The 16,374-nt window shown below is 43.1% G+C and overlaps 1 protein-coding gene across 1 annotated transcript; it reads right to left on the bottom strand.

The window, feature by feature from the left end:
- Positions 1–1,970: 1,970 nt before the first annotated feature.
- LOC310776674 (uncharacterized protein) lies at positions 1,971–15,470 on the bottom strand (the record flags this gene model as incomplete). Its single annotated transcript, XM_083636836.1, has 4 exons — positions 15,401–15,470; positions 12,834–12,908; positions 6,930–7,003; positions 1,971–2,578 (listed from the first exon to the last, which is right to left on the bottom strand). The coding sequence occupies exons 1-4, from the start codon at positions 15,442–15,444 to the stop codon at positions 1,971–1,973; spliced, it is 801 nt and encodes a 266-aa protein (XP_083492962.1). The 5' UTR covers positions 15,445–15,470.
- Between the last annotated feature and the right edge of the window lie 904 nt (positions 15,471–16,374).

Raw genomic sequence — 16,374 nt, 5'->3', positions numbered from 1 at the left:
TGATGGCAGGTGTTGGCAAACAATTGAATCTACGGAAAGACAACTGTTCTCAAAGTCTCTTTTATTAAAGAACATTTCCATCACATTCTGCAATGTTACCGACACCATAACTTTGTCCTCCCAACAATGAACAAAAGTTGATGGGAAAACACCGCCCAGATATCCTATCACCTATCCATACAGTCTACGCTAACTTCAAACCTCCATACAGTGTCTAACTTCATTCATCCATACGTATACCCAAACTTCATTCTACCTTCACTTCATTCCAATAAAACTGTGAAAAAATGACCTAGAACTGAACCTTGAGGTATAGACCAATTCCAAACATCCTCTGCAATATCAGACACCCATTTATCTTTAAAGGAACAGTTCACACAAAAATGAAAATTCAGTCATCTACTCCCCCCCTGAAAATAACAAATTAATTAATTAGTTAAAAAAATTAACTAATGAAATACTGCTCACCTGGCATAATCCAAGTCTCCAGAAGCCCTGAGATGCCAAGTTAGCTGAAAGTCCCATTTTCACTTTCAGCTCACAGCTAGTGGAGATTTAAACTAAAAACAGGGTGTAAATTATGTATTTTCAAGTCAACTTGGCATATCAGGGCTTGTGGAGACTTGGATTACACCAGGTGAGCAGTATGGAAGCCCCCCCCCTTCCCTGTTGGTGTTTTTTTACGTTTTTGGACAAATTTGGACACAATCCACTGCAATTGTTTCTGAGAATTGTGCAACAGTGTTTTGCTGTGAAACTCCACAAATGTTTTGTGGACAAAAAAACACACCCGTCCTTTCACCGGCATGGGGGTGAATAGGTAATGACTGAATTTTCATTTTGCGTGAACTTATCCTTTACAGAAAGTGTCTAACCAATACCACTGATACTATCATCACCAGCGCACTCCTGGCACACTGGTGTCTGAGGTAGAGGGTCTGAAGGGAACGCCACTTTAACACTGGCGAGGCATGAACGTCCTGTATTACTTTAACACTGACAATGAGGCATGGACGTCCTGTATTACTTTAACACTGACAATGAGGCATGGACGTCCTGTATTACTTTAACACTGACAATGAGGCATGGACGTCCTGTATTACTTTACACTGACAACGAGGCATGGACGTCCTGTATTACTTTAACACTGACAACGAGGCATGACGTCCTGTATTACTTTACACTGACAACGAGGCATGACGTCCTGTATTACTTTACACTGACAACGAGGCATGGACGTCCTGTATTACTTTAACACTGACAATGAGGCATGGACGTCCTGTATTACTTTACACTGACAACGAGGCATGGACGTCCTGTATTACTTTAACACTGACAACAAGGCATGATTGTCCTGTATTACTTTAATATCACTGACAATGAGGCATGGACGTCCTGTATTACTTTACACTGACAACGAGGCATGGACGTCCTGTATTACTTTAATATCACTGACAACGAGGCATGGACGTCCTGTATTACTTTAACACTGACAACGAGGCATGGACGTCCTGTATTACTTTAACACTGACAACAAGGCATGATTGTCCTGTATTACTTTAATATCACTGACAATGAGGCATGGACGTCCTGTATTACTTTAACACTGACAATGAGGCATGGACATCCTGTATTACTTTAACACTGACAACGAGGCATGGACGTCCTGTGTTACTTTAATATCACTGACAACGAGGCATGAACGTGTTGTATTTTCTCTGACAGTTTCTTGGCAGAGGCCAGTTGGTGAGGAGCATCTTCTCCAGCTCGCTGTCATTCAGTCATTCCCCAATATGGGAAAGTTGATCTTTTATCACAGTCTCCATTCCTAAGACTGGCTTCTCCTGCAGTTACGTCCCGCTCTGTCCCATGTCGTGACTCATGTTGCTGCATTACTGTGGAGGCCGTTTCATTGTTCATCACCCTAAAGAGCTTGTAGTTGCTGGGGTGTCTTGGAGCCTACCTCGGGTTCAGGAGAATGCAGAGGCCCAGTTCGCATAGAAAAATGTGGGCGGCCCATAAAATGCTGAGACCTGGTTGTCACAGAAACCTGTGGGTGGCCCAGAAAATGCTGAGCCCTGGTTGTCACAGAAACCTGTGGGTGGCCCAGAAAATGCAGAGCCCTGGTTGTCACAGAAACCTGTGGGCGGCCCAGAAAATGCTGAGACCTGGTTGTCACAGAAACCTGTCGGCGGCCCAGAAAATGCTGAGACCTGGTTGTCACAGAAACCTGTGGGCGGCCCAGAAAATGCTGAGACCTGGTTGTCACAGAAACCTGTCGGCGGCCCAGAAAATGCTGAGCCCTGGTTGTCACAGAAACCTGTCGGCGGCCCAGAAAATGCTGAGCCCTGGTTGTCACAGAAACCTGTGGGCGGCCCAGAGAATGCAGAAGCCTGCAGCTTAGTAAAACCTAGGCCACACCTCAGAGACTTCTTGGATCTCTTGGTGGCCTGGATGGGCTCGGTGATGCCGCTGCCCCCGGGACCCAGGCCCGTCCCCGGGATCCAGCCCATGCTCTGTAGCATGCGGCTGCCCCAGTTGGTCTCAGGAATGGGAGGTGCGTTCTTCCCCACCACTTCTGAAAAGAGAGGGAAACATGTTACTGTAGCAGAGAGACAGGGCACTTTGTCAGCTTTTACATGTGGAATAGTAAATATGTTGATGTATAGTTTATTTTTATAGGGGCACATATGCCTACACATGACGCATCATAGTTATTGCGGCTTAATGTAAAGAGCCGCCCACAGACGCCATGACTTGATACGTTCAACTCGCACAGCACTTGTGTTTGGTTAGCTAGGTTACTCACTGTTGTTGATCTTCTTTCAGGGTGATACGGGTTGTTGAGCAGGTGGTGGTTTGGCTGGTAGCATTATGTAGTGTAGGCTATTGTTGTTTGAGTGAATAAGTGAGGCAAAACTGCTTGGTGTTGGCTTTGCATCGTAAAACTAAATCAAACCCAAACCAACAAAATAAACTTTCCCCAAATTAAACAGGCCATCAAAAACGGAAGAACCCTAACAAAATTAACCAAAAACACGGAGCGTGCGAGTTGAACGTATCAAGTCATGGCGTCTGTGGGCGGCTCTTTACATTAAGCCGCAATAAAGTTGAAGACTGTGTCTCCGTGGCGTCTTCCACAATTCCACTCCTTCCTGAGCACACCTGCCTTCATTAAAGGGGTTCTGGCTTTGTGGGTCAGGTGATGTCTCTGCTCTTTGCATGCAGCACCAAAATCCTCCATCAGGTGCTGCCAAATGATTACCATTAACTAAAAATTATATAGTCCTTAGGAATGGCTCTAACAATAGTATTAAGCTAATGTTAGCTAGCTTTCAGTAGTACCCATCCTTTGAGCAGGTTGAAGCACATAGATAAGGTTAGAGGGGCAGGGTGGAGCACTGTCAGTACCACAAATCAAATCAGCATCCTTCGATTCCCCCACAGCCTCCCAAAACAGCCTATGTGGGGTTTGGCATAACCTTCGTTATTTCGAATCCCACATAGGTTACGCCAAACCCCACATAGGTTACGCTAAAACCACCACCGCAAAGCGTCCTACCTGTAGTTGGCCAGTCGGCAGGAAAGTATCGCGGGACTTTACGAGACTTGGTGACCAAGATCACGTTTGAGGCAATTTGATCCCTGGGAGACTCCAGGAAATGGCCTGGGGCGAAATATCACTCTGGTGGATGTTAAGGGATCACATTACGACGATATTTGGCGAAAACGGGAATAAAAATAGCTATTTAGATGCAGGAAAGACAGGCTCACACTTGGCCCCAAATCAGCTCCATTTTACAACTGACTTGGACGCTATTGATCTCAAAACAACGCTAGGACGGCCAGAAACGCCGCGGACATCGCTGGGTGAGTGGCCAAATCATAATTATTGCCAGGAGATGGGTCCAGGTTAAAAAAAAACGAAATTCTCCTTTAAGACTTGGAGTTGGCTCAAACGGCTAAGCTCCTCTGAACACAATCCATTTAAAAACGTTACATACTTTAACTAGAATGACCGCACCGCGGGTATATGCCTCCGCCAACAAGTGAGCAGTCGACATGCATGTCTGTCCAGACTTTGACGCCAAATCTGAAGAGATTTAATCAAGGTGTTACTGAGATATGGCGTTACCGAGCTTGAAAATGGCGTTCGTGAGGTCACAGTGACCTTGACCTTTGACCACCAAAATGTAATCAGTTCATCCTTGAGTCCGAGTCAAGTCAAGTCAAGTCAGCTTTATTTATATAGCACATTTCCATACAGCGGCAGCTGGAACCAAAGTGCTTCACAGGTATAGGCAGGTACAAATAAACAGATGAGTGCAAAGTACTAAATAAAATATAACACAATACAAGAAATAATGGCAATTTAAAAATGGGGGAGAAGGACTAGAGGCAATAAGACAATAAGACAATAGAACAATAAAACAATAAAAGCAATAAACGGTAAAGCCAGGGACCTATTGAGGGCTAAGTGGGGGGGAAGGCCAGGGAGAACAGGTGGGTTTTTAGTTGAGATTTAAAAACCTCGAGTGTCTGGGCGGCTCTTACATGGAGGGGGAGGCTGTTCCAGAGCTTGGGAGCAGCAGCCGAGAAGGCTCTGTCCCCCCTAGTTTTCAGCCTGGTTCTGGGCACTACCAGCAGGGACTGGTCTGCTGATCTAAGGGATCTGGAAGGGGTGTGGCGGTGCAGCAGCTCAGAGATGTAAGGAGGGGCCGTTCCGTTTAGTGCTTTAAAAACGGTGAGAGCTAATTTAAAATCAATGCGGAAGCGCACAGGCAGCCAGTGTAATGAGGACAGAACCGGGCTGATGTGCTCACGTTTTTTGGTGCCCGTGAGGAGGCGCGCAGCCGCGTTTTGGACCATCTGGAGGCGGCGGAGCAGGGACTGGTCGATCCCCGCATAAAGTGCGTTGCAGTAGTCTAAGCGGGTGGTAATAAAAGCATGTATCACCGTCTCCAGGTTTTTCTGGGAGAGATAGTCCTTCGTCTTTGCCAGGAGCCTAAGATGATAAAAACTGCTTTTTACCACAGCGCTGACTTGCTTTTCGAATTTAAAAACACTGTCAAAAATGACTCCAAGGTTTTTTACTGAGGTCGAGAGGTTTGAGCCCAAGGGGCCGAGAGCTTCGACGAGGGGGGCTGGGGGGACCTTGTTAAAGACAATGACCTCAGTTTTCTTTTCGTTTAGGGTCAGGAAATTTTTGGACATCCAGCCCTTTATGTCGGCCAGACAGTCTAGCAGGGGCTGGATTTGAGTTACCCCTTTTAGGGGAAGGTAGACCTGGACGTCGTCGGCGTAACAATGGAAGGAGATGTTATGTTTTGCCATGATCTGACCCGAGTGGACGTTTGAGGCAAATTAGTTGAAATTCCATCAAGGCATTCCTGAGATATCGCGTTAACAAGCTTGAAAATGGCGTTTGTGAGGTCACAGTGAACTTAACCTTTGTCCTTTGACCACCAAAATCTAATTAGTTCATCCTTGAGCCCAAGTTTGAGCCAAATTGGAAGAAATTCCGTCAAGGCATTCCTGAGATATCGTGTTAAAGAGCTTGAAAATGGCGTTCGAGAGGTCACAGTGACCTTGACCTTCGAACTTTGATCACCAAAATGTAATCAGTTCATCCTTGCGTCCAAGTCGACGTTTGAGCCAAATTGGAAGGAATTCCGTCAAGCCATTCCTGAGATATCATGTTAATGAAAATGGGAATGGCGTTTGTGAGGTCACAGTAGGGTTGGCACGATGGACGATGGCATCGACCATCGTGATGGGCCGACCCCCCATCGATCTCTGAGCCTTCTATATCGGATCATCGTAATTAATTATCTGTTCGAATTAAAATTGTGCCGTTTTAATAATAAAAAAGGTTAAGGCCAAGTCCACTTACCGTGACGCGCGGGGGACATGCCGGCGGCATTAAACAAGCGCGCCCAGTTCAGTTCAGGAAAGCCTCCACTCCCCCACCTCCGCTCCACTGCTTCTCTGAACTGGGTGCGATTGTTTAATTGTTTGTTGTTGCACAGAGCAGAGGCTAATAGCCTATCAAAGCCCGCTGGTATCATAGAGCTCAGCTGTCCTGTGTTGTTAACGTGAACGCATTGCAGCCGCTAGCCAAATTGAATTACAGCAACGCAGCGACTTAATAAATAATTAATTATTCCCCCCACCCCCACCTGCGATGATGCCATCATCCAAAACGATGTTTCACTGTAAAACAATCACGATGGGTATTTTCATGACATGGCACAACCCTAGGTCACAGTGACCTTGAACTTTGACCACCAAAATCTAATCAGTTCATCCTCGAGTCCAAGTCGACATTTGAGGCAAATTTGATGAAATTCCTTCAAGGCGTTTTCCTCGGATATCACGTTACACCTGGATGGTTTCCCGATTTGTTTAAATGGAATGCCGACAACTCGGGGGTGACGTCACTCAACCGTGAAATCCTAGATCCTAATCTGTGAGTTTAAATGGAATTCACGATAAGAGCCAGACGGTGTGCTGGGCATGGCTAGGTGTGTCCAATAAACGGTTTTCATGGACAGCTTCAAACCTATCTTATTTCCTATCAGCTATTTTATTAGCAAACACTGCAACATAAAGTAAGCTACGGGCAATTTAGAATGTTTATGTTAAGTTAAAACCATCTATATGTAGCAACCATTTTAGCAATAAGCCCTGTGGTTTACAGTGGTTTTACAACACCTCTTATTAGACGTTGTAAAATCACTGTATTGAATTGAAGATTTTATTGAAAAATCTTCAAAATCATGTAAATCATGGCCTCTTCTTCAGGCTTATTGCTTAATTTGAAATCTAGCTTATTTTCTGTCAGCTACAGTATTGTATTAGTAAACACGGTAACATGAAGTAAGATAGGGGCAATTCAGAATGTTTATCTTGTCAAGTTAAAACCATACCTGATGGGGCGGTGTCCAGGGGGGCTGGCTTGACATCCTCCGTCCACAGAGAGCCTGGATGACCAGCAGTCTGTCTGCAAAACAAGCCCAGGAACACAACAATAATGCAGCATTATATTAGCATTACCTCAAATAACACTACTACAAGGCTTTTTGTACATTCTGATTTTTACTAAAAAAGATGGTTAAATGTTGTGGAACCAGGGAGGAGTTAATATGGTTAAATGGTGTGGAACCAGGGAGGAGTTGATATAGTTAAAAGGTGTGGAACCAGGGAGGAGTTAATATGGTTAAATGGTGTGGAACCAGGGAGGAGTTGATATAGTTAAAAGGTGTGGAACCAGGGAGGAGTTAATATGGTTAAATGGTGTGGAACCAGGGAGGAGTTAATAAGGTTAAATGGTGTGGAACCAGGGAGGACTTAATATGGTTAAATGGTGTAGAACCAGGGAGGAGTTCATATGGTTAAATGGTGTGGAACCAGGGAGGAGTTCATATGGTTAAAAGGTGTGGAACCAGGGAGGACTTAATATGGTTAAATGGTGTGGAACCAGAGAGGAGTTAATATGGTTAAACGGTGTGGAACCAGGGAGGAGTTAATATGGTTAAATGGTGTGGAACCAGGGAGGAGTTAACACCTTGACTGCCAACGACGACTTCAGTCGTCAAACACAATCCAGCTGTTCACTGCCAGCGACGAGTTGAGTCGTCAAAAAAAAAATCGATTTTTTTTTTTTGACGGTGGGATGTGCATCGAACCCTTTTACATCTCTTATATAGGTATTGGACGTGTACAACGTGTACAACCCATTCCACCGACCCACTAAGTGGTGACAGTGCTTTCCTGACTAGAGGAAGGCAAGCAAAAAGCAGTGTGACTGAAGCCATTCTCATGAAGGTGGATTGGCGAAGGCGCTTTCGTATTCGCGCTGATTGCTGGCGGTGCGGGATTGCAGATTTGCATAGTGGATTGCGGGTGGGACACACTTTGAAACACGCAGCATAAATATGACCAGAATCGCAAAAGCTTCATCAAAGCCCTCAACCAAAACTCCAAGAAGCGAGTGAGTCCAACCAGACTTCCTCAAAGAGCGGCCGCACAGACAGGCTCACACCCGCACAGCAGCAGCAAAGCAATGAGACTGGTGACAAGCGGGGACTGCCCCCTAGTCCGACACCAAATTGGAAACAAATCCCATTCTAAAAGGCTTTTAGAATGGGATTTTCAACCCATTCTTTTTTGTTTCTTTTTCGCTATAATTTAGAGTAATTTAATTTCTATTCAGAAATTTATTTGAGAGGTCGAGAGTATGAGAAAGTGCATTTGCACAAGTAGGAAAGTGCTTGTGACACGGCGCTGCAGCCAAAAAGAACGCCCACAGGAGGGAGGAGTTGAGCAGAGGGAAGTTTACTGCTGTTATGGAGGAAATTACTGTTCAAAACTATTGTTTAGGTCTTACTGATGCCAAAAATGAATGGTTAAAGTGACTGTTCTATCGAATTTCACAAAAAGCCGTTTATCTCTGAATATTTTTTCTGATGCTGAAACCATGCTGTATTCAACTGCTAATGCTTACATAACTACTAACTCTACAAACTAACTCTTTTAGACAGAGAAAGCACACATTCTATTAGTTCTTTTTAGATGATTGGTGTTCACGAACTCCTAACAGAAGAGAAACCTCGGCTCTTGTAAAATGAGCCTAGAATCCTCAAAAAAAAAACCTGGCAGAAGCTACCTACAGCAAGAAAAAAACGGCTGGCAGTCAATGTGTTAATATGGTTAAATGGTGTGGAACCAGGGAGGAGTTAATATGGTTAAATGGTGTGGAACCAGGGAGGAGTTAATATGGTTAAATGGTGTGGAACCAGGGAGGAGTTAATATGGTTAAAAGGTGTGGAACCAGGGAGGAGTTAATATGGTTAAATGGTGTGGAACCAGGGAGGACTTAATATGGTTAAATGGTGTGGAACCACGGAGGAGTTAATATGGTTAAAAGGTGTGGAACCAGGGAGGACTTAATATGGTTAAATGGTGTGGAACCAGGGAGGACTTAATATGGTTAAATGGTGTGGAACCAGGGAGGACTTAATATGGTTAAATGGTGTGGAACCAGGGAGGACTTAATATGGTTAAATGGTGTGGAACCAGGGAGGAGTTAATATGGTTAAATGGTGTGGAACCAGGGAGGAGTTAATATGGTTAAAAGGTGTGGAACCAGGGAGGAGTTAATATGGTTAAATGGTGTGGAACCAGGGAGGACTTAATATGGTTAAATGGTGTGGAACCAGGGAGGAGTTAATATGGTTAAAAGGTGTGGAACCAGGGAGGACTTAATATGGTTAAATGGTGTGGAACCAGGGAGGAGTTAATATGGTTAAAAGGTGTGGAACCAGGGAGGAGTTAATATGGTTAAAAGGTGTGGAACCAGGGAGGAGCTAATATGGTTAAATGGTGTGGAACCAGGGAGGAGTTAATATGGTTAAACGGTGTGGAACCAGGGAGGAGTTAATATGGTTAAATGGTGTGGAACCAGGGAGGAGTGAATATGGTTAAATGGTGTGGAACCAGGGAGGAGTTAATATGGTTAAATGGTGTGGAACCAGGGAGGAGTTAATATGGTTAAATGGTGTGGAACCAGGGAGGAGTTAATATGGTTAAATGGTGTGGAACCAGGGAGGAGTTAATATGGTTAAAAGGTGTGGAACCAGAGAGGACTTAATATGGTTAAAAGGTGTGGAACCAGGGAGGAGTTAATATGGTTAAAAGGTGTGGAACCAGGGAGGAGTTAATATGGTTAAACGGTGTGGAACCATGGGAGGAGTTAATATGGTTAAATGGTGTGGAACCAGGGAGGAGTTAATATGGTTAAATGGTGTGGAACCAGGGAGGAGTTAATATGGTTAAATGGTGTGGAACCAGGGAGGAGTTAATATGGTTAAATGGTGTGGAACCAGGGAGGACTTAATATGGTTAAATGGTGTGGAACCAGGGAGGAGTTAATATGGTTAAATGGTGTGGAACCAGGGAGGAGTTAAGATGGTTAAATGGTGTGGAACCAGGGAGGACTTAATATGGTTAAATGGTGTGGAACCAGGGAGGACTTAATATGGTTAAATGGTGTGGAACCAGGGAGGAGTTAATATGGTTAAATGGTGTGGAACCAGGGAGGAGTTAATATGGTTAAATGGTGTGGAACCAGGGAGGAGTTAATATGGTTAAATGGTGTGGAACCAGGGAGGAGTTAATATGGTTAAATGGTGTGGAACCGGGGAGGAGTTAATATGGTTAAATGGTGTGGAACCAGGGAGGACTTAATATGGTTAAATGGTGTGGAACCAGGGAGGAGTTAATATGGTTAAATGGTGTGGAACCAGGGAGGAGTTAAGATGGTTAAATGGTGTGGAACCAGGGAGGACTTAATATGGTTAAATCGTGTGGAACCAGGGAGGACTTAATATGGTTAAAAGGTGTGGAACCAGGGAGGAGTTAATATGGTTAAATGGTGTGGAACCAGGGAGGAGTTAATATGGTTAAATGGTGTGGAACCAGGGAGGAGTTAAGATGGTTAAATGGTGTGGAACCAGGGAGGACTTAATATGGTTAAATGGTGTGGAACCAGGGAGGACTTAATATGGTTAAATGGTGTGGAACCAGGGAGGAGTTAATATGGTTAAATGGTGTGGAACCAGGGAGGAGTTAAGATGGTTAAATGGTGTGGAACCAGGGAGGACTTAATATGGTTAAATCGTGTGGAACCAGGGAGGACTTAATATGGTTAAAAGGTGTGGAACCAGGGAGGAGTTAATATGGTTAAATGGTGTGGAACCAGGGAGGAGTTAAGATGGTTAAATGGTGTGGAACCAGGGAGGACTTAATATGGTTAAATCGTGTGGAACCAGGGAGGACTTAATATGGTTAAAAGGTGTGGAACCAGGGAGGAGTTAATATGGTTAAATGGTGTGGAACCAGGGAGGAGTTAATATGGTTAAATGGTGTGGAACCAGGGAGGAGTTAATATGGTTAAATGGTGTGGAACCAGGGAGGAGTTAATATGGTTAAATGGTGTGGAACCAGGGAGGAGTTAATATGGTTAAATGGTGTGGAACCAGGGAGGAGTTAAGATGGTTAAATGGTGTGGAACCAGGGAGGAGTTAATATGGTTAAATGGTGTGGAACCAGGGAGGAGTTAATATGGTTAAATGGTGTGGAACCAGGGAGGAGTTAAGATGGTTAAATGGTGTGGAACCAGGGAGGACTTAATATGGTTAAATCGTGTGGAACCAGGGAGGACTTAATATGGTTAAAAGGTGTGGAACCAGGGAGGAGTTAATATGGTTAAATGGTGTGGAACCAGGGAGGAGTTAATATGGTTAAATGGTGTGGAACCAGGGAGGAGTTAATATGGTTAAATGGTGTGGAACCAGGGAGGAGTTAATATGGTTAAATGGTGTGGAACCAGGGAGGAGTTAATATGGTTAAATGGTGTGGAACCAGGGAGGAGTTAAGATGGTTAAATGGTGTGGAACCAGGGAGGACTTAATATGGTTAAATCGTGTGGAACCAGGGAGGACTTAATATGGTTAAAAGGTGTGGAACCAGGGAGGAGTCAACATGGTTAAATGGTTGTGGAACCAGGGAGGACTTAATATGGTTAAATGGTGTGGAACCAGGGAGGAGTTAATATGGTTAAACGGTGTGGAACCAGAGAGGACTTAATATGGTTAAATGGTGTGGAACCAGGGAGGACTTAATATGGTTAAAAGATGTGGAACCAGGGAGGAGTTAATATGGTTAAATGGTGTGGAACCAGGGAGGACTTAATATGGTTAAATGGTGTGGAACCAGGGAGGAGTTAATATGGTTAAAAGATGTGGAACCAGGGAGGAGTTAATATGGTTAAATGGTGTGGAACCAGGGAGGAGTTAATATGGTTAAATGGTGTGGAACCAGGGAGGAGTTAATATGGTTAAATGGTGTGGAACCAGGGAGGAGTTAATATGGTTAAATGGTGTGGAACCAGGGAGGAGTTAATATGGTTAAATGGTGTGGAACCGGGGAGGAGTTAATATGGTTAAATGGTGTGGAACCAGGGAGGACTTAATATGGTTAAATGGTGTGGAACCAGGGAGGAGTTAATATGGTTAAATGGTGTGGAACCAGGGAGGAGTTAAGATGGTTAAATGGTGTGGAACCAGGGAGGACTTAATATGGTTAAATCGTGTGGAACCAGGGAGGACTTAATATGGTTAAAAGGTGTGGAACCAGGGAGGAGTTAATATGGTTAAATGGTGTGGAACCAGGGAGGACTTAATATGGTTAAACGGTGTGGAACCAGGGAGGAGTTAATATGGTTAAATGGTGTGGAACCAGGGATGACTTAATATGGTTAAATGGTGTGGAACCAGGGAGGACTTAATATGGTTAAATGGTGTAGAACCAGGGAGGAGTTAATATGGTTAAATGGTGTGGAACCAGAGAGGAGTTAATATGGTTAAATGGTGTGGAACCAGGGAGGAGTTAATATGGTTAAATGGTGTGGAACCAGGGAGGACTTAATATGGTTAAACGGTGTGGAACCAGGGAGGAGTTAACATGGTTAAATGGTGTGGAACCAGGGAGGAGTTAAGATGGTTAAATGGTGTGGAACCAGAGAGGAGTTAATATGGTTAAATGGTGTGGAACCAGGGAGGAGTTAAGATGGTTAAATGGTGTGGAACCAGGGAGGAGTTCATATGGTTAAATGGTGTGGAACCAGGGAGGAGTTAATATGGTTAAACGGTGTGGAATTTTATTTTTGAATTATATTTGTATATAATGAAATGCATACTAAATATATTTGAAGTGGGATATATCAGCAGGATATATGTGTATAAATATATATGCTCATGTCGGTACAGCACCTTGTTTGGTCCAATCCAGGCCCTGCTGTGAGAGTCTTCTTCTTCTTCCTTTTCTTCTTCTTTTGTTTCTTTTCTCTGTGTTAGAGATGGAAAGGGGAAATTAAATTAATTGAATGAAAACTAGAACGACCGCAACGCGGACTTATGCCTCCGCCATTAGTTCATTCTTGAGTCCAAATCGCCATTTGAGGCAAATTGCAAGAAATTCCGTCAAGGCGCTCCTGTGATGTTGCGTTACAGAGCTTGGAAATTGGGTGCGTGAGAGGTCACAGTGACCTTGAACTTTGACCACCAAAATGTAATCAGTTCACCTTGAGTCCAAGTCGATGTTTGAGACAAGTTTGATTAAATTGCGTCAAGGCATTCCTGAGATATCGCGTTAACAAGCTTGAAAATGGCGTTCGAGAGCTCACCTTGACCTTTGACCTTTGACCACCAAAATCTAATCAGATCATCCTTGAGTCTAAGGCGATGTTTGAGGCAAATTTGATGAAATTCCGTCAAGGCATTCGTGAGATATGGCGTTAACAAGCTGGAAAATGGCGTTTGAGAGGTCACAGTGACCTTGACCTTTGACCTTTGACCACCAAAATGTAATCAGTTCATCCTTGAGTCCAAGTCAATGTTTGAGACAAGTTTGATTAAATTCCGTCAAGGCATTCCTGAGATATCGCGTTAACAAGCTTGAAAATGGCGTTCGAGAGGTCACAGTGACCTTGACCTTTGACCACCAAAATCTAATCAGATCATCCTTGAGTCTAAGTCGATGTTTGAGGCAAATTTGATGAAATTCCGTCAAGGCGGTCCTCAGATATCGCGTTAACAAACATCGTACGGACGGACGGACGTACGTACGGACGGACGCAAAGGAATATGTCATTGGATCTTTATAACACAGTTCAGAAAAAGCTGCAGTTTATCTCTCGCAGAGAGAGAGCATGATTGTTGCACTATTTCTAAAGTCAAATTTTATCATTTTTAAGACCTCGAGAAATGTAATTTAAGACCCAAAGATTTGGAAACAATTCCTTTGATAGAAAATAGGGCTGAGCGATAAGAAAAACAAAACATATCTTGGTATGTTTAGGCTGAATGGTGATACACTATATATCTCAGTATTTTCTACAAATGTTCAGTTGTAAGTCAAAGCTACATGTGATGTCACAAGCACTTTGATTGAAACAAGATCGTGCTTCACCAATTACCTCTATCGATATTGCGATAATATTGTAGAGATGAGTATTGCTGCTTTCACAATATATTTACTGATAGGGAAAATTGTAATCACATTAGCCTTTATTTGGACAATCAGGAGTTAATGTATTCATATACATTTTCATTCAAGTTACACATAGTTAATACAATAATGCATAGACAGACAGGGCCAGAATAACGGATAGGTTGTCTACAGAATGCCTGTCAATGTCATGTCTGCAGAATGCCTTCAAAATATGCGTCAAGGCAGATGTCATTTGATGTGGGTCCTACAAATATCTGTGACTTTCTGTTCATTGCATGTAAGCCTGTGTATCCATTCGTGGATGTCCAAGAGTGCATCTCTTGGCCAAGATCTATGTTAATACATCATTTAACCCATTGCTACCTGATGCAGCATTTGCATATATATCCCTCATTTGTGTGTGTATCCCTTTAAGACCGCAAACCGCGTGACGCGGTTCGCGGTCTTAAAGGGATACACACACAAATGCTGCATCAGGTATCAATGGGTTAAGACGACTTTTAACGACTCCTGGCTCAATCTTTTGACCTCAAGTGGTTTTCTTCAAGTGGTCCACTATTTACCTTTTGGCTGTTACATTTCATTCTACGACATTTACACAATGAGAGTTTTGATAAATAATCATCAGTAATGTGGATATAATAACTAGAGGGTAAAGGCAAATAATATAACAGCTAAAAAAAAGTCTGGTAAATTCAGAAAATGGCATCACTTTACTGTAATGCAGCATTTAACACTTATGCCAAAAGTACTGATACACTCACTGAAATCATTTCACCAAGTTATAACTATGCACTTTTTGTTTGCAGAAACATAGAAAACAATAATAGCCAATACCTTATGTAAACTAGGAATCTCTGTCTGCCAGTGTGTGCGCGACGCGTGTGTGTCCTTCACATATATTATGAGAACTGTTTGTCCAATCGACTTCACACTTGGCGAGTGTGTTGTTGTGGAGACAAGGACGTGCAGTCTCAGATTTGGCATTTGACTGTTTTTTGCAAATAAACTCTTCACATGTGCACCGTGGATTAGGTAAATAAATAAATCTACGACAGAGGCCACAACAGCAAGACATTTACCTTTAGACACAATCTGATATGGGGGGGGATCATAATTCAATCCAGTTCAATTGATTTTTTTTTTAATGGTAAGGTAGCTTAGGACTACTTGTTTATTACAGTCTTGTGTCATTTTCAGTCGGTGTTATTGTTGAATTATATTTGTATGTAATGACATGCATACAAAAGACATTTGAAATGGGATATATCAGCAGGATATATGTGTATAAATATAAATATGTCCAAAACACATGTCGGTACAGCACCTTGTTTGGTCCAATCCAGGCCCTGCTGTGAGACTCTTCTTCATCCTTTTCTTCTTCTTTTGTTTCTTTTCTCTGTGTTAGAGATGGAAGGGACATTAAATTAATTGAATGAAAATAAAATGATTGAAATCTTGGGGGCCATTTTTGCCCCTCGATCACGGTTTTTGGGGTCATTTTTAAGTTTAATGTAGATGCAAAGGAATATATAATTGGCTCTTTAGAAGACACCTTTCAGTCCACTGTTAGTCCAGTTAGTGCACTGCAGGGCACATCTGGGAGGCACGTCCACACTCTGCTCACCTGTTAGTCCACTTCAGGGCACGTCTGGGAGGCACGGCTGCACTCTGCTCACCTGTTAGTCCACTTCAGGGCACGTCTGGGAGGCACACCAACACTCTGCTCACCTGTTAGTCCACTTCAGGGCACGTCTGGGAGGCACAGCTGTGGGCGGGTGGTAGAACGCACATCCAGCTCGTCCACACTGGGCAGCAAACCGACAAGGCTGCAGATCAGAGGGAGAAAATACATTGGAACACGCTTTTCCCATCCACTGCTTATACATCATTTCACTGAAGGCACAAGTAGGAATAAAAACAGTGCTTTTCCTTGCACCAAATCCTTTGCCTGGGTCCAGACCTTCGAATCCGCTAGGGACGCACCAATTGCAAAATTAGCGATGTTTAAAATAACAATTTGGCCGGTAGCTGATACCGATATACAGTATATCTTTATATATATATATATATATATATAATATACAGTATATCTTTATATATATATATATATATATATAATATACAGTATATATATATATAATATACAGTATATATATATATATATATATATACAGTATATCTTTTATTACCCCTTTTGTGACAGGGAAACGAATAAATGGGAATTTCAGTTAAATGCATGAAATAAGGTCCGTCTGTGGTTAACAAAAGTTGAAGAAACAGTGAAGTTTGTGTTCAGCA

This window comes from Poromitra crassiceps (assembly GCF_964638095.1).
Source record: "Poromitra crassiceps genome assembly, chromosome: 5".
Lineage (NCBI taxonomy): Eukaryota > Metazoa > Chordata > Actinopteri > Beryciformes > Melamphaidae > Poromitra > Poromitra crassiceps.
Note: the sequence above shows the minus strand (reverse complement) of the source record. Positions and strands in the feature narration are given on the sequence as shown.